This window comes from Vigna radiata, unplaced genomic scaffold, assembly GCF_000741045.1.
Source record: "Vigna radiata var. radiata cultivar VC1973A unplaced genomic scaffold, Vradiata_ver6 scaffold_165, whole genome shotgun sequence".
Classification (NCBI taxonomy): Eukaryota; Viridiplantae; Streptophyta; class Magnoliopsida; order Fabales; family Fabaceae; genus Vigna; species Vigna radiata.
The window spans coordinates 512,920-532,777 of NW_014542359.1; the positions used below are offsets into that span (position 1 = coordinate 512,920).

Consider the following 19,858-nt stretch of genomic DNA (forward strand, 5'->3'; position numbering starts at 1 on the left):
AATTGTTGGAAAATAGGTAAGCTTCGTTTTTACACCAAGAGGGGGGGTGAATTGGTGATGTTTCAAAAATAAAATATTTTCGCAATCTTTTATCAAAAGTAGAAAGCTTTTTTATCTTTCTTGAAATGCAAGTAATGAAAATTTATATGCAGCGGAAAAAACGTAGTTGACTGCGTAACAGATAAAGTCGACTGGAATTAAAGAGTGTAGGGATAGAGAAAATCAAACACTGGTTTTTATACTGGTTCGGCCAACAATGCCTACATCCAGTGTCCTTCCAACCCAGGAATCAAATGCACGATAATGGTTGCAGTTTTTACAGCAAGGAATTTATAGAAGACCTCACGTCAAAAATATAAATCTCCTCTCTAACCCAAAACCAAAATATAGCTGCAATAACAAAAACAAAACTTTCAGCAAGAAACCCCTCTTCTGCAATCTGAACCCACGTCGAACAATCCTCAACGTGTAACCCCTGTATCACAACAGGTTCAATTCCAGCACTCTTCACAGGATGCCGAGCCTCAATGCAGCAATCTTCACACGATGTCAAGCCTTCACAAAATGCAGCAGTCTTCACAGGATGTCAAGCCTTCAACGATCAATCAAGAAGCACTTTCTTTGTGTAGTATCTGATCAAACAATGAGCGCACAAGCTATCTCCCTCTGAATCTCTCTCAAGAAAGATCAACACCATCTTCTTGGAGCATTCTTGGAGTTGTTAACACAGAGAATTCAATCTGAAACAACTAATGAAAATGTTAGAGCATCAAAAGTCTCTAAACAATTCACGTTCAGTCAATTTATAGTTTTCTATCAGTCAGATTGTTTCTCGGTCGAATGCACTACTAATTCAGTCGACTGTATTATTATAGTTATAAGAGACAATCAACATAGTAGCTCTTAGTCAACAAAAAAAACACACATTTAATACAGTTGACCAAGTCATCAATGCTTAACTAACTTTTAAAAATATAGCCGTTGGAGCGCAGTAGCAGAACAGAATTCCAAAACAGATTAAAAACACATTCGAATGTACACTGGACAAGGTCGACTGTCACATGAAAAAATACTTTGAAATTCTTTTCAATTTAAAACATCACAGAGCACTGATTCTCAAAATCTGTACAAAGGTTTTAGCATAGTCGAATCCAATACTAATGTAGTCGACTGTACTATAACTTTGTCACACAGTTATAAGTTAATATAAGTGCTTATGGTTTTTCACTTTGCAAAATGTGCAGTAAAATATATTTGATAAATCATTTAACATTTCACATAATCATGTAATCATGTTCCACAAATATATTAAACAATTAACATAAGAACATACAACACAGTACATCAAACATGTTCAATAGATATAATAATCAGTACAGCACAAGAACATGTAATGCAACAACATATGTACTGCTATTAAGCATAGTGTTGTTATCATCAAAAACTAGATTGATATAGAGTTTGTGTTGTCAACAATCTCAACATATATTACTTGGGAGAAAAGTGATTCAGAATCCTTAATTGATGAAGATCTTGATCGGGAGGAGGAATCAAAGATATGCTTCATGGCTGGAACACCACTGACAGATTATGATAGTGATACAGAGTTCGAGAAAGAACCTATTGAAGTGAAGCACGACCTGTTGCTGGATGCATTTCAAGAGATACACGCTGAGGTTATGCGACTGCAATACAAGGTCAACTGACCCAAGCTTGCTAACCTTCTTCTATTGGTTGGTCTTTACCCAGCAAGGACGAATACCTTAGCCCTAAGAAGCTTATCTAGTATAGGTAATTCTAGGAAATTTCGATTCTTATTCCGACTCCATACCTCCTTCTTCTTGAGATTGCGGGCCTACTTAAGCTTAGAATGGAATCAATCTCCTATCGCGTCATCGGTTTCCGGTGCCGGACCGCTTAGCTAACACGTTAGCTGGAACCCTCTCCTCTATATATGGAAATGAAGCACCAGACTCCGCTTCGTCTTTTGCTACTGCAGCAAGGGGTTCTTATTAGCTCAGCTCTTTCGCTCTTTCATGATCTAATTTAGCGCTAGCGGGGATGAAAGAAAGGGTTGACCAATTCTTCTGCCTCTTCCGCTTCTTCAGGAATGAATTCAGGATAAAGGGATTCCACTTACCCAGATTTGGCTTATGTTGATTCTTGGGTGTCCTTTGCTACTTCGTGGACAGCAACAGCGGGTTCTGCTCTTCTCTTCTTCTGCGGGGCTAGCCCCATCCCACTCCGCCAGGTCCAGACGGGAGAAACCGGGATAAAGAAAGGCAGCAATGAACTNCTCTCCTGCTTATTATCTAGGGGCGATCAAGCTATTATTCTTTTGCCTCTCGGAAAGCTATCGCACCTTTGCTCCAGAAAAAAACCTTGATGTGTCCAGTGAAACTTCCAATTGAAATAGATAAGAAGATTTCTTAACGTTAAGGTGCATTCACCAGCTTAGGGGAAACTTTCGAAAAGAGTCGAAAAGAGAGAGTTACTCATTTCTATTAAGTCAAATTGCCACAAAATGATGTAAAAATTACGTATTTCGTATATATTCCATATATACGAAAAGTTGTCTAGTGACCCCCGAGTAGAAGGCCAAGCGGTCGAGGAAGTACAAAAAGTTGTTGAAACTGACTGGGGAGGCATTCGAGTTGATCTAACAGATGGAAAAGGAAATGGGTTCGTCAAAAAATGAACAATGCCCCGCGACTCATTAACGAGATATGAGTTTTGTATAAGAATTTAGGATCTCATGATGATTCGCTTTTTTTATGTTCCTTTCCTTTAGCCTTTCCCATGTCTTTGGTTGGTGAAAACCATCTTTCCCATGGGGTAAAACCCACATTGGAATATATTTAATCCCTTCTTTCTTGACCACTTGAGGGGTGAGGGGTGGATTCATCTTTGTATTCTAGACATAATGGATACCCCTCGAAAAGAAGAAGAAAAAAGAGCACAAATGGAGGAACAACCCCATTTTATACTTCGAATATGAAAAACGTTTATCCACTGGCCCAAAAGTTTTGAAAGTTTCTTATACCCTGATGATGTACTGAAGTTCTTCATTGTATTACTATTTTTGTTTCTACTAGTCCACCATTTAATGGTGTTTATGTTTATAGTGGAACCTCAAGTTGCCTATTTACAAAAGCTCCATATCGCCTATGAATCCTTATCCTCGCCGTGGGGCGTCATTATACGCCCCACCTCGGGGGGTGTAATTAAACCTTAAGTTTGAGCTCTAAACGAGATGTGATGTGAGTCGAGATGTTATGTTAAAGGTGCAAATTAGGTTCGAGATGTTAGAAGGTTCAAAATCGAATGAGTAGTCTATATACACATAAATTGAATGGAATAAATATGGGATCAAGGGGTATTGCTTTCTATGCTATGATGTCAAATAGGATATGTGGGTTTAAAATTCTTTATCTGAGGCCCTTTTATAAAGTGTAAAGAAAGGCATTCCCCTGTTATATTATAGAAGGTCAAATGAGAGATTATGGAATTCTATGTAAGAGTCTTAAAGTTTGTTAATAGAGTCAGAAGGTCGACCCTTGCCTTATTCCTTATTGTAATCAAGACTTTATTCTGCTATTGCTGCTTGTCTCTTGTACTCGGCTTTGATTTGAGTCTGCTTTTGGTAAAACTCAAATCAATGCTCCTTTTGAGATCATTGCGCCTCCTCTTTAGTCGCCTTCTTGGTTGGGGATGGAAGGGAGTTGCCCTCTTTCATCTGATGACTCATTGTATCGAAGGGTTCTTCTCTTTCATGGAGGGGGACCTTACTTTATACGTAGGTGCNGACGGTGCCAGCTCTTCTAAGNGGCCNTCCATTGATCTAAATTTTCCTCCCACGGATGAGACAGAGCCAGAAACAACCTCGGAACCGCCGCAAGAAGAACTGGTTCTATGTCGTGAGATGGAAGAGCATGTTTTGAGGGGCTTAATAGTTGCGGCTCCTCTAGGTACAACTCCAGAGGTACAACTCCAGAGCAGCTTCTAAACCAAGCTCGCGAAACCGCAGCATTAAAACGTCAGATCATAGACCACATGCCCACATTGGATCCCGGCCATTCTGCTTTTTGGAGAACGCACAGATATGGCCTCATTACTGATGCGCTTCTTACAAATAGACAAATTGAATACTCGCCGAAACATCTGCAAACAATGTGGGAAGAAGTCAATAACCCAAATTCCGCCATTTATAAGAAAATGATGGGTGTTCGTCAAAATTTTCAGATAAAAGGTACCTTCNGATGTTGAAGATGGAAGCCGGTTAGCTCTTTCTGGTAGTGTAGTAGAAGCAGGAAGGGATCATCTCAACCAGCCCTCTATGTGTTTGGTCAGAGGATGGAAAAGCCAGGATGAGCACTCCTAGTTGAGTCGTTTGGCGTGGTGCTACTGGATGCTTCTGATCAATAGAACGGGAAGAGTAGGAAAAAAAGCTTATGATGAGCATCTATTTTAGTCGATCATTTCAAAGATCTAATTCCAGTTTATTCTTATGTAGTGGAAAGGCCTTACAATATGAAGTTTTATGCTTAGGGGAAGAAATGTTCTTGGTGGATGCAGGACCTGGGAGCCCCAGAATTTGTATGCAAGATGAGCCTATAGGAGTGCCGATCAACCGAGCCACCAGGTTTGAGAATAAGGTGGGATCCCTGGATCTAGTGGCTGGTGAATCACTAATCAAAAAGAAGATTTTGGAGAGATTATTCATCGATCTAGTGGTCGGCGAATCACTGATCAAAGAGCGAGCAACCGCCAAGTTTAATGATTTTGTGGGATCCACAGATGTAGTGGCTGGTGAACCGCTTCTTCTTCCACGAAGATTCAGACAAAACCTAGCTTGGATGGAACTGAACAAAATTTGGTGAAGAAATACAAAGGTAAAAGGCTTTCTTCTTCAGAAAGTAAAAGGAGGTTATTCAGTAGCCATCGCGGGTTTCATTACTTTTATTTCATTCCGTTCTCACAACAAAAGAAGAGGTTTGATGGATTATTCCATTGAATATAGTGGATTTCCTACTGTCCTAGAAGGGTACAGTGATGCTAATTGGATCTCTGATTTAGACGAGACAAAATCCACTAGTGGTTATGTATTCACACTTGGAGGTGGTACGATTATATGGAGACCAGCCAGACAAACTATTGTTGCAAGATCAACAATGGAATCTCAGATTATCGCTCTTAAGATGGCTAGTAATGAGGCTGAGTGGTTGAAAACTTCTTAGCGAACATTCCTCTAGGAATGAAACCAACCCTATCGGTGTCAATACACTGTGATTGACAATCGACAATAACTATAGTTAAAAAGGAAGAATTACAATGGAAAGAATAGACATATCCAATTGAGACACAATTTGGTGAAGCAGCTGCTAAAGAGTGAAACTATTTCCATTGATTATGTGAAATCAGAACAGAATCTAGCAGATCCTCTAACAAAACCCATGGGAAGACAAATGATATTAGAAACATCGAGGGGAATGTGACTTAAAGCCACTTGCAAACAAACAAGTGATGGTAACCCAACTTTTGTGATTGGAGATCCCATGAATAAGGTTCATATGGGTAAAAACAAGTCACTTGTTAGTTCTAATAGCAGTAAATTGATTTTAATCAATTATGTTCCTTCCTATGGTGTGTGTGAAAGTGTTAAAGACTGCATTATTGAGAGGCTAAACTTTGTTATTAAAATTCTATGTGGTGAAAGAATTTTAATTTAAACAAAGTTTTTAATGATTTTCATATCCCTGATGGGTGGTGTATGATTTGCAACATACACTTGATGAAATCACCTATATGAGTATCAAGTGGGGCCGCTTGCATGAGATCTTGGCATAATCTCTAGAGCCCTCATGAATACCGAGCATGCGCATAGCCTAGTAAGCGCAACACAGTAATAACAGCAAGGATTGTGGGGGTGTATTATGATTGATAAACCTCTAACACACGTCAAGTGTCTTTGGTTCATATAACTTGCTATACCAACTACACTGTGTTATGTATCTCAATCTAAGACTGGTTCATATAGCTTGTTATACCAGCTCTGATGCATTATACCTTATGAGACCCAGCATAAAAGTTTCTTTTCTCTCAACTTTCTTTTGCAATAAGTGGGGGATTGTTGTAATAATGTTAGATTATTGCAAAAGAAACGTTGCTCAACGGTAATATGCCAACATTCAAATTTTTCAATGTCAATTAATTTTGCAACGTTAAAATCATTGATTAGTTTTAATTTCTTTTATTTATTTTATTCTTTCTTAGCTCTATAGATAGAGAGCTCTTCCCCCATTCCAAAATACCAAGTTCAGTCTTTCACATTATTCTCCTCTCTTCTTAGTTTCATTCTCTCTTCCTTTTCTAAAATTTATCTTGGACATAAACTCTATGAGAGTTTCTTATTAGTTTTGTGATTCTCGAATATTTCCGAGTTCGTGTTGTATTCTGGGAGACTTGTGCAATACATCGCGGATAAGTCCTTAAAGATAATAAATTTACACACCTCAGAAAATTGCGGTTCGAATTTCGGTCAGTATTTTTACTACAAAAATATCATTGACCTATATATTTAGAGACCAATTTTCATATGAACCAATTAACCGTATTTGCAATTGAATAAGTTAGTCTGATTCAATTATTAAAAAAAAGGGAAAAAGGATTTTAGTTAATATAATAGTATCATGTCTAACTCTTCATTAATTTGACTTTTATATATAATTAAAAAGAAAAAAATAATAAGAATCTTTGTTGCAGCATCAGAAATGATTTACGCTATTAATTATTTATTTGTCATCTATGACTTAAGCTCAGTGCAAATTTTTGTTTACTTCAAAAACGAGAAATGTCAAAAAAGTATTTTAAAAATATTAGTTGAGCTAATATAAGTGGTTGTTGATTAGATGCGTGGTTTTAAATGGGTAGTATTTAATGACACTAACTATCTTTTCAATCATATATCTATCTAATTACTATAATTTGCATTTATCAATTTAATGTGTGTCAACGACGAAATACACTTGTATATATCTCTCACTTTGTTTTCATTCTTTAAGTGCAATAATTACAATGCGATAAAATATAAGGACCACATGATTGTGATATATATATATATATATATATATATATAAATTCATATTTAATTGATTAACTAATGTATTTAATTAAATAAATTGAAATAATTAAAATTTTATATGTTTAATTACTTAATTATAATTAATAATTGAAATTTAATTTGTAAATATTAATTATTCAAATTATAATATTAATTTATATTTACTTTGAAATAATATTATACAAAAAAATATAATCTTTTAAATTATTTCTTATTTTAATTTTTGATTTAAAAAATAAAGGTCATCGAATCAACTCGTCATTACCCGGCTATGATTTACTTGATAAGTTAAACAAAATGGACAAATGGGTTGACAAATTAAAAACTCTAATACAACTTACCAAAATTTTGAATGATTGGCGAACCAATTCAGGTTACTTACTTTGTCACCCTATTTACCTATATGTAAGAATACCCTTGATAATTCATATTAAATTCCTCAATTAAATATAATATAACTACACATTTACATACCCAATCTAATAAGAAGGTAATAGAAGTGTTCATCAATTCAATTTAAACTTAAAATTGAATGTAGCAAAATAACTTAAATTGATTGATCACTATATATCCAAGGAACTCAAACTATTTACTAGGTTTTGTCGTTGTCCACAACTAAATTCGATTTTGTTTTACACCTTTGTTGATTTTAGTCTTAGGTAGAAGAAAGAATGAAAAAAACAATTTTAAATAAATTATATAATCAATTTATGCATAAATTAATTCATAGAAATTAAACTATATTAGTTTCTATAAAATCTTTATTATATCCTAAAATTACTTATAAAGATTTTTTTTTTCAAAAAGACAGATAAGGAACTCAGTTAACAAATAGTAAAGCAAAATAACAATTATTCAAAAGTAAAAACACTTTTAATCGAGTCAATAAACTGGATTACTATTCAACTAATTAACTTCGTTTAAAATTGATAGATTGATAACGAAACAACGCATATAAAGCAAAAGAGTGCAAAATTCAAAATCACACACCTTCAGATTACCTGAATTCACCAAGGTCTTTAACCTTCCATAGTCTTTATAAATTGAAGAAGCTTGAACAATGAACGGTGCAAAAATTGTAGAAAAGGGGAGAAAAGAGATTTTCTTAAATCCCAAAAGAAAAGGAAAAAAAAAAAAAAACTACATTAATGAGTTTCCTGTATAAATTCTCACAATGAATTGACCTATATATAATTGTCAATTAGAATTCCTAGTATACCCTGCCTTGCAAGATTCGAAGAAGAACTCATGTTTTAGGGCTTAAATTGAGTAAGATATCCTCAAATTAGTGACAGTAGGCTAAACATCTGTGGCAACACATCTGACTCAACTTCAAAGCTAAATTTGACCTCTACTTCGTACCAATTGGCGAATTTGGTATTCCGCAAACCTTGTAGATCTTTTTTCCACTGTGTCTGGCATATAACGAGCATAAAAATTATAAATATGCTAAAGTAACAGAAAAAATGCTAAAGCAAAAATATATATGTACCAAAAGATTAAAAAGTTTTTTCTAAAGTGCAATTCAATTCAATAATAAGAATTGATGTTATATTACCTAACTCACAAATAATTCATGAAAGAACTTATATAAGTAACTAATGTGTCAAAAATAGTAACAATGAATCACTTATATTAATAATGAGGTACCATATTAGCATTTGATATGCACACAAAAAACAACTAACATTTGTCATATCATTATTTTTTTTTTTCATCATTTGCTCGTATGTATCAATGATAATATATGTTTGTCGGATCACCAAAGTTTATCCTACTAAGATTTTAATGACTTTTCATTATAAAAATAAAATATTGATGAATAAAAATATCTTACACAGGAAGGTCCAATCCCTTTCGCTTGGTCAATTGAACAACCAAAGTTAAACCTTGTTAGATTCTAATGACTTTTCATTATAAAAATAAAATATTGATTATATTATTTAACGCATACTCTTGTGAGTAAAAATATCCTACACGGAAAGGTTCAGTCCCTTATCGCTTGGTTAGTTGGACCACCAAAGTTCAACCTTATTAGGTTCTAATGTGTTAAATTTAGAAAGGATTGAGCCAGAAAATTGTGTCCCCTCTTGTTGTAGAACTTTCATATATATACAAATAATTACAATCTATCAAGCTGATTTTCAGCCCACTAAATAAGCTAAAATATTATATACATTTATTACATTTAATTATCCTAATTAAGAGAATAAACGTTGCATATCTTTTCCATTCATTGACATCCCTCCTCAAATTGATGCTAGTGAATCTACAAGCATCAATTTGCCAAGTAGAAAATTGTGACGCTGGCGTGGCAATGATTTAGTGAAAATGTCAGCTATTTGAACAGCTATGGAGACATGTGGTAGAGTGATGACCCTACGATCATATGCTTCTCGGATAGAATGACAGTCGACCTCAATCTGTTTCGTCCGTTCATGGTAAACTGGATTTGCTGCAATCTGTGTGGCACTGGTGTTATCAGCATGTAGTGGAGTGGGTTGTGCTTGAGAAACTCCAAGCTTTGTAAGAAGACCACGTAGCCATGTTATTTCAGAACAAGCAGCAGACATTGCACGATATTCTGCTTCAATGGACGACTTGGAGACTAAGTCTTGTTTCTTACATTTCCATGAAATAGGAGCATTCCCTAGGAACATACACCAGCCAATAGTTGACCTCCTAGTGTCTGGACAACCAGCCCAATCAGCATCACTATAAGCTTGGAGTTGAAGAGATGAATTACTAGGAAAGAATAAACCACGACCTGAGGTGCCAAGGAGATATTTAATGATACGTTGTACTGCTGAAAAATGGAATTGCCTTGGAGATTGCATGAACTTACTAACAGTGTGTACAGCATAACAAATATCAGGGCGAGTGATTGTCACATAGATGAGACTACCAACTAGTTTCCGATATTGAGTAAGATCGTCAAGAAGTTCTCCTTCATGTCGGCTATATGTAACATTAACTTCCATTGGAGTGTCAACAAGGGTAACATTGGTGAGTCCCGCTAGCTGGACCAAATCTTGAATATATTTATGCTGATTTACAAAAATACCTTCAGGATGGTAATGCACCTCTAAACCCAAGAAATAATTGAGATGGCCTAACTCTTTCATGTGAAAAGTTGAATTCAACATTTGTTTGGTTCTAGAAATAGCATCTTGATCAGAACCAGTGACCACAATGTCATCCACATAAACAAGAAGTACGACGATCCCTTTAGGAGTCCGTTGAAGGAAGAGTAATGGATCATACTGACTTTGATTGAAAGAAAAACCAAGAAGAGTGGAGCGAAACTTTTCAAACCATACTCTTGGGGCCTGCTTCAAGCCATATAAAGATCGTTTCAATTTGCAAACAGTATTCGGGGAGAGAGTCGACATACCACTAGGAAGTGTGATGTAAACTTCCTCCTTAAGGTCACCATGGAGGAATGCATTTTTTACATCCATTTGATGTAATGGCCAAGATTTGGATGCAGCAAGAGCAAGGATAGTTCGCACAGTGGTCATCTTTGCAATTGGAGCAAAAGTCTCGTCATAGTCAAGGTCATACTCTTGCTTATTTCCAAGCACAACCAGTCGCGCCTTGTACTGGTCTATGGAGCCATCCGAACGCAGCTTTATGGAGAACACAAACTTGTTGCCTAAAGGTTTAACAGATAGAGGACATGGCACTATATCCCATGTCTGATTTTCTTCCAAGGCGAGAAGTTCACTTTCAATAGCTTTTTGCCAACATTCATTCTGCATTGCCTGTTTATAAGAAGAAGGAATAGGAATAGATGATAATGTTGCTGACATGGAACATATATACCTTTTTGGGGGCTTACCAATGCGTGAACTGCGTCGTAAAGGAGTTGGTTCTGGTTCTGGAGCTTGTACTGGATCAGCATCCAAGGAAGTATCTTCAAGGGGCCCATGGGATTGACCTGCAGAAGAATTAGAAAACAATGGCAAAACAGAAATTGGGGAAGAGAACGAGTCATGATGGTTTGCAAAAAAATATGCATTTTCTAGAAAAATGACATTTCTAGAGACCCGAATTCGATGAAGGTTAGGATCATAACATAGAAAGCCCTTTTGATGAGGAGAATAGCCGAGAAAAGCACATTCCACAGATTGTGCAGTGAGCTTGGTGCGTTCGTGTGGAGGAAGATGGACATAACATGTACAACCGAAGATAGGAAGAGTGGAGTAATCAGGTGGGTGACCAAATAACCGAGTGAAAGGAGATTCATTATTTATGGAAGGAGATGGTAATCTGTTTATAAGATGAACAAAAGTGGAAAGGGCTTCACACCAAAATCGTGATGGCACATGTGACTCTAGTAAAAGAGTGCGGACAACATCTAGCAAATGGCGATTTTTCCATTCAGCCACCCCATTTTGTTGAGGGGTTGATGGGCATGATCTTTGAGATAAAATGCCATTAGATTGTAAGAATTCCTGAAATAAGTGTGATGTGTATTCCCCCCCCCCCCATTATCAGAGAGAAGAATCTTGATTTTGGAGGAGAATTGGGCTTGGACATAAGCATTAAAGAATTTGAAAGTGGGAAAGACTTCATCTTTTGAGCGCAAAAAGTAGACCCAAGTGAAACGACTATAATCATCAATAAAAGTTACAAAATATTTGTAATTAGCTTGAGACGTAACTGGTGCCACTCCCCAAACATCACTATGGATGATATCGAATGGTTGTGTTTCAGTCGACTGATGTGTTGGAAAAGGTAGAATTTTACTTTTGCCAAGCTTACAAGGAATGCAATCAAAATGAATATTATTAAGAGATGGAATGTGTTTATTTCCAAGAAAACCAGATTTGAACATGTCATAGAGAACATTGGAGTTGGGATGCCCAAGGTGCTTATGCCACACTTGGTGATCAACCACAACAGAATTACAAGAGACTAAAGGCAAAGAAAGACTTGGAGACAACGAGAAATGGATGGGAAAAAGGCGTCCAACTTTAGGCCCCTTCGCGATTATCTTCCCCGAGTGTTGATCCTGCACAAAACAACCAGACTGTGAGAATTGAACTCGGCAATCATTGTCGACTAATTGACTGACATATATAAGATTACTAGTGAGACCATGAGCAACAAAGACATTTGATAGGAATGGAGAAATATCACCAGTTTCTGTTATAGGCAATTGATTTCCACCAGCAGTATGTATTGTCAGATTCCCCGAATAGTTTTTTATATTAGTAAGGAATTGAGCATTGTTGGTCATGTGGTTGGAAGCCCCAGAATCAAAGTACCATGGGGAAGAGGAGTTACCTGATAATCCCAAAGCAGAAAAAGCTGAAATTATCATTTGTTGAACCATTTCAGGGGTCAAAGTTGGAGCATCAGTAGTAGCATTTGGATGGACAGGTGCGGGATTGGCAGAACTGTTGGGAATAGAAGAAACAGTCGTGGTTGTAAAAGTTGTTGCAAGTCGTCGTGGTGGCCTTATTGGGCATTCCTTAATAATATGACCGTCCATTTTACAATAGTTGCAGAATTTTTTCGGACAGGTTGAAGCATAATGGCCAAATCGCTTGCAACTAAAGCATTGAATAGTACTCATGTCATGGCGTCGTGACTTCCCTTGTGCCACATATGCGACTGGAACAGTAGACAGTCTTTGATCTTCAATGATTGACTGTGTAAGAAGACGTTGTTCTTCATGTAACAACTCATTAAGACATGCATCCAAAGATGGGACAGGATCTCTATGCATGAGATTGGACTTGATACCTTCAAAGTCATATCGCAATTTCATAAGAAATTGGTCACGTTTAGTAATCTCATGAATTGTTTGTACGGAACTGAGACCTTTGGAAGGCAAGTTTGCATAAACTATATCAGTGTATTCAGCCTAAAGGTTCATGAATTGAGAGTAAAAATCAGAGATGGAGAGACTATCCTGTTTAAAATTAGCGATGTTGTGCTCAAGTTGGAATCGACGAGCTGCATTATTTTGACTATAAATTTTCTTCAGGTAAGACCACATTGTGCTTGCAGTCTTGTAAGGACGAAGATTCAGGACAATGTTCGAATCCACAGAACTTAGGATCCAGGCCATGACTTGAGCATCTTTGACGGCCCACTTAGCATGAGCGACCTTATCTTTGTCTTTGTCAGGAGCGGGAGTGCTGCCATCAACATGACCCCACAAATCTTTTCCGGTGACAAAAATTTTGAATTGGAATGCCCAAGCGGAGTAGTTTTTTTCGTTAAGGCGAACGAACAAGACATCATATTTTTCGGAAGCCATGGAGCTAGGAAAAATAGAGACGGGAAGATTCGAGAATCGAAAGTTCGAAAGTCGAAAGTCGAGAGTCGAGAGTCGAGAACACGAGACTGAAAAAAAAACGCAAACTAGGTTTGTGAATCGTAACCTAGACTGATACCATGTTAAATTTAGAAAGGATTGAGTCAGAAAATTGTGTCCCCTCTTGTTAGAGAACTTTCATATATATAAAAATAATTACAATTTGTCAAGCTGATTTTCAGCCCACTAAATAAGCTAAAATATTATATACATTTATTACATTTAATTATCCTAATTAAGAGAATAAACGTTGCATATCTTTTCCATTCATTGACATAATGGTTTCTCATTATAAAAAAAAAATATTGAATCTTTTATTTAACGCATATTTTTGTGAGTAAAAATATCATGCAGAGGAAAGTTCAATCATTAACGCTTGGTCAGTTAGACCATCAAAGTTCAACCTTATCAGGTTCTAATGGCTTCTCATTATAAAAATAAAATATTAAATATTTTATTTAACACATTTTTGTGAGTACAAATATCCCTCAGAGGAAGGTTCAACCCTTACCATTTGGTCAGTTGGACCCCCAAAGTTCAACCTTGTCAGGTTCTAATGGCTTCTCATTATAAAAATAAAATATTAATTATTTTATTTAATGCATATTTTTGTAAGTAAAAATATCCTGCACAAGAAGGTTCAGTTCCTTACAGCTTGGTCAGTTGGACCACCAAAGTTCAACCTTGTCATGTTCAAATGGTTTCTCATTATAAAAATATAATATTGAATATTTTATTTACCGCATATTTTTGTAAATAAAAATATCGTGAAGAGGAAGATTTAATCCTTTACCACTTGGTCAATTGGACCACCAAAGTTCAACCTTGTCAGGTTCTAATGACTCTTCATTATAAAAATGAATTATAAAGAATTTATTTTATTTTATTTAACGCATATTTTTTGTGAGTGAAAATTTCTTACATAGGAAAATGTTCTAGAAAAAGATCGCTCGTTGCTCGGTCTAGAGAAAAAGTTCAAAAAAGAACTTCTAGTGCCACTACTAAACATAAGAAAAAGTTATAGAAAAAGAACTCATATCATTTGCCCCTCAGCCTAAAGAAAAAGTCCCAAAAATAACTTCTAGTGCCTCCACTCAACATAGGAGAAAGTTCTAGAAAAAGAACTCCTATTGTTCGCCTCTCGACCTAGAGAAAACGTTCCAAAAAGAACTTCTAGTGTCTGCACTCAACATAGGAAAAACTTCTAGAAAAAGAATTGTTATTGCTCGCTACTAGAGAAGAAGTTCCAAAAGGAACTTTTAATTCCTCCGCTCAACATAGGAAAAAGTTCTAGAAAAAGAACTCTTATCACTCACCGCTCGGCCTAGACAAAAAGTTCCATAGACAACTTTTAACGTTTACTACTCAACATAGGAAAAAGTTCTAAGAAAAAAAGAACTCGTTGCCGCTCGGCCTAGAGAAAAAGTTCGAATAGAACTTCTAGTGCCTCTACTCAACATATGAAAAAGTTATAAAAAGGAACTCCTATCAGTCATCACTCGGCCTAGAGAAAAAGTTTCAAATAGAACTTCTAGTGCCTCTACTCAACATAGAAAAAAGTTCTAAAAAATAACTCCTATCAGTCGTCGCTCGGCCTAGAGAAAATGTTCCAAAGAGAACTCCTAGCGTCTACTACTCAACCTAGGAAAAAGTTCCAAAAAGAACTCCTAGAGTCCGCCGCTCGGTGCATAGAGGAATGAAGACTTAAAGCGCATCGAAAATACACTTCATAAATACAATGTGAGCGACTTCTCTCAAGCTCATAATAACCCTGGGCACCTCTTTTAATAAAGAGCTTGATTGGGCTTGGGAGACTTATGTACTATATGAAATATATCAATCGAAGTTAATGGTCATTTATGAGGAGTTAGCAGGTATATTAACATGTATTAATGGGTCATATTGCCTTAAACTTTACAAATATACGGTATTAATAGGTAAAATAACCTTGATTTATCCTAATAAAATAGAGACCTCTTTATGAAACATATCTAACTTAAATGTCGAAGTGTGTCTTTTGCAGATCAACAAACCATTAGAGTAGATTGCGTTCTCGGAGAGAATTGGACGATCGAAAGAGAACATAACAAGAAAGGACAATCAAAAGATAACATAACAAAAAAAACTATCTACCCTCGAACAATTTCAACCAAAACACATACTAAAGAGATTTTCATCCATAAAATTTCGATAAGATTTAACATTGTTATATAAAAGTTCACAAAAAAATAAATTAACTCAAAAATGTTAAAGAATCAAATCAGATAATATTGAATATAATTAAAGGACCAAACTAGTATGATTAATTTTTTAATTTTAAATTAATAGTTTGCATTAATATTTTAACTGATATAAACAAACATTAATTAACATAAATATATAAAACAATGTAAGGTGATGTATAATTTGTTTTTAAATTACTTATTATAGCCATTCACAAATGTTATCAATCCAAATGGAATAAAAAGCTGTTATCATTTGGGAGAGAATGTTAAGTGAATAATTTTTTTATTAAAAAAATTAAAATATTGTATAATAAAATAAGTTGTTGGAATAAACAATTATAAAAGAAATTAAAATTTTATAGAGAGTAATTTGGTTATTTAGAATTAAATAATTCAAAATTTTATTTGAAAAATAATAATTTGAAAGTCTCTTTTGTATTTATGTTTTTCTTTCGTTTTTTTCACTTCATTTTGTTTGAGGCTCAACCATTTTTGGTTTATATATCATTAGTTCAGTTCAGATTGAAAAGCTGTCGACTTGATTACGTTTGGGTATAGTTAGTTCAATACCATGTTCACAAGAATTACTTTTAAGAAAAAGTTTATTGTAATTATTTTTTAGCTGACAAGTTTTTCTTCTATTGATATAAACTAGTATTATTTATCAACCTATTAGGACAGTTTGTTTTTCATTTATCTCAAACACATTTTCTTTAATTGAATTTTTTGTATAAATATCTATCATAATTGTTTTTGTTTTTCCTTTTGGCAACATAGGTTGAGATTATTTCTCAACTAACGTTAGTTAATGTTCTCAACCAACAATGTGATCTTTAAGATTGTTCTTCTTCTGACGGATGAAGAAAACATTGTGATCTTAGATGATTCTTTCTTTTAAAACTTAGTCCTGATTTCATTTTAAAAAATATTCAAATCTTTGTATTCAAAACAAAAGTCTAGTTTGTTTTATATAATATAATATTGTAAAAAAAATAAATGTATTGTAAACAATATTATACATAAAATAAACATAACAACAAATAAATTGTTAATATATTATTTAATAAAAAGTAAAAATAAAATTGTTCAAATCATGTTTAAGAAAATAATAAAGTTGTTGTAATTAAATAAAAAATAAAAAATATAATAAGAGAAATTCTTATAAGAACAAAATGAATAAATATTGTAAAGACACGAAAATAATTATAAATCTGAATAATTAGAACTTACTGAACACTATTTCAGTAATACTTATAATAAAGTACAAACTACTATAATGTCATGTTTACTCAACATTAGTAATGGAAACCAAATAAACTTTTCAATAAGAAAAGAAAAAAAAGAAAATAAAACTAACTAAAATCACTAGTGAGTAGTCGTCATATATAAAAATATTATTAAATCTGTAATAAAGAATGATTTTATCAAAACAACAATTTATATAGTCTAATACTCATAAAATTGTACAAAAGTAGCACCAATTTCAATGTCAAAAAATGACAAAAAAAATCTCTATCCTCTTTTTTTTTTCTAATTTAAAAATCTTTAATGATAGAAGAATAGTTGATTTAAAAAAGTGAGTAAGAATATAAAAAAAAAAACATTATTAATACTAATATAATTCACGTTATTACTAAATAAATAGCAAAGAAAGAAGGAATGAAGTTGAGCATGTCACCTTGAAGTGTCACCTACGTTTTCGAAAATAGAAATAAAACACAGCAACCACGGCTGCACCTCCGGCTGCAACCAGCGGCCACATAAACCCTAATACCTTCTTCTCTTCCTCGTCCTCAATTTCGCTATTCTGTTTCCTTTCCACACCCTTCGCTTCCTCCAAATCTTTGATTCTCTGTTTCAGTCTTTCAATCTCTTTCTCTTTCTCGCCAACCTTCTCTCTCATTTCCTCCTCCACGCGAACTCTTTTACACCGCTCCTCGCTCTTCCGCACTTCCAGAACGCCAATCCTCCGCTCCAGATCGCGCACCTTCATCTCGCTCTCTGCGTTCATCTGCATCATAGTCTTTGTCTCCCTCTCCAGAAACGTCAACATTCTCTCTCGATCCTCGAGCACGCTGCTCAGCACCACCGCCTCTGATCCGGCCTCTTCAACGGCATTCATCTCCGACTCCAGTTCCTCCGCCTCTCGCCGCAGGGACTCGATCTCTATCTTCAGATTATGGATCTCGTCCTTCTTCGACGCGTTATCGCGCTCCAGCGCCTCCATCTTCGACACGACGCCGTCCGCGATATCCATCGCGGTGGGAGAAAGTAAATCGATGAGATTCGATCGGTGTGAAGAGTGCTCGTGATTTCTAGGTGGCGAAAGGGGGGATGAGAGGAACAGTGGATAGTGAGAGATTGATGAGTGGAAAGGAGTGCGAGAGAATGAATGACGAGGTCGCGAGGACGAGAGTTTTCCGGGAAAATTTGGGAGGATTTTCCTGGGAAGGGAGAAGGAGAATGCAATTTTCGCGCGCAGAGTTTTATTCTGTTATCGTTTTCACTTTCCCTCTGGGACGTTAGATTTAAACTTCAAATCTTGTCTAGCTCAAACTCTATTAATCAACATTTATAGAAAAATAAATAAATAGTTTTTTAAATTTAAATTAATTTATTATGTGTTAAAAAATAATTTCTAGAGACATTTAATGAGATCTTAGGAAAGATTGGGTGTAAGAAACATAAAAACCATTCCTCGATTCCAGAAAATATAATAAATAATATTTTGCAAAAAATATTTATATAAATTTCCAGTTAATTATTTGAAAAATTAAATAATTTAGAAAAAATAACCTGCTATTGCAAAATTTTATTTAAACTTATAAAGGTTAAATTGTCACCTCTTGAGAATTATTTATAAAATTTCACCAAAATTCATTTATGAGAAACATTGTTTACTAATTTTTAAAAACAAAATCAGATGTTATAAACATGTCTAACTTCAAACTAAAAGATAAAGTAAATCAAATTTATTGGAAAATGATATATGAACAACACTTTTCAACAACATTTAGACACGCCACAGGTGTCAAAATTTCATTCGTCCACGTGGCAAAGAGAGAGAAAGTTACAGGTTTTTGAAGATTAACTGAGATGTTGACGCGTGGCAGAGAAAGAAATGTTTCTTTTATTCTGAAATTTGAATTTGATAAGCATTGCACAGACCCCATCCCGTTCCCATTTCGCAAACCCGCGTTCCCCATTTTGCAAACCCGCCTCTCACCATCTCGTGCTCACCGGAAGACTGTCGCCGCCGCACTGTCGTTGCCGGACACCGTCCGCCCGTCCGCTGTCTTCCATCGACCAAGAATCGCGGTTCCATTTGCTCGACGGCAGAACCCTAAACCCTAATCCAGGTGAGTGTTCACTTTTTTCCTCAGGTTTTGTCCCCTGTGTGAAAGGATAAGGGAGTTTAGGGCATTATGTGTGAACTGGGTGAGCTCAAGTTACATTTTTATATGGCTAATGACTTTGAGTTTTTGTTTTATTCTGTTTGTTGTTCTCGAGCTCCACCTGTTGTTTTTTTGTATATTGCAAATTCAGACTCGGATGAATTGTTTATTGAGAGGTTTTCGCCTCATCACAATTTACTGCGATTGCAAAGTTTTAAGTTCATTGCAAAAATTTCTCATGTGCTTGAGTTTGTGGAGTTGGTTTATTCAGTTCTGTTTCCTCAATTCATTTGATATATGGAGTGGTTGACTTTTGTTTCCTCAGTTTTGTTTCCTCAATTCAGAAGGTATGTTCTTAATCTTTTATGTTTGATGGACATTCGAAATCATTTATACTAAGTCTTCTATGTTCCCATTGTGTTCTGTTCTTTAATAATTAAGATATATTTCAATTTTTTCTGTTGCTCACGCAAAGTAAATTAAGCACAACAATTGAGTTAGGAAGAAAAACGTCTTGAACTCTTCTAATCAGTTATCTATAATTATGTTAAATCTATGAAATACGGAGGGAGATCCTTGACACAACAGTAAAGTTTTGCCTTGGTTAGTTTTTAAATCGCTTCTTTGTTTTGTGCAATGGGGGAAGGCTACATATAATTACCCTCCCTCGATGCATTTGTGAAGTGAGGAGCTTCCACCACAGGGGTTTGTAGGTTTTATGAATAATATTTGGGGTTTGGCATGGTTGAAAGTCAAGATCTTTATGTTATTTATGAGTATGCATCAC

General features: G+C 35.2%; 1 protein-coding gene and 1 pseudogene across 1 annotated transcript; one reads left to right on the forward strand and one right to left on the reverse strand.

The window, feature by feature from the left end:
* The first annotated feature begins 3,980 nt into the window (after nt 1-3,980).
* On the forward strand, nt 3,981-5,500 carry LOC106779654 (annotated as a pseudogene).
* A 3,002-nt stretch (nt 5,501-8,502) lies between these two features.
* LOC106779655 (peroxisomal and mitochondrial division factor 2-like) lies at nt 8,503-18,273 on the reverse strand. The gene is made up of 2 exons (XM_014667811.2): nt 17,355-18,273; nt 8,503-8,535 (listed from the first exon to the last, which is right to left on the reverse strand). The coding sequence occupies exon 1, from the start codon at nt 17,931-17,933 to the stop codon at nt 17,364-17,366; it is 570 nt and encodes a 189-aa protein (XP_014523297.1). The 5' UTR covers nt 17,934-18,273; the 3' UTR covers nt 8,503-8,535; nt 17,355-17,363.
* Between the last annotated feature and the right edge of the window lie 1,585 nt (nt 18,274-19,858).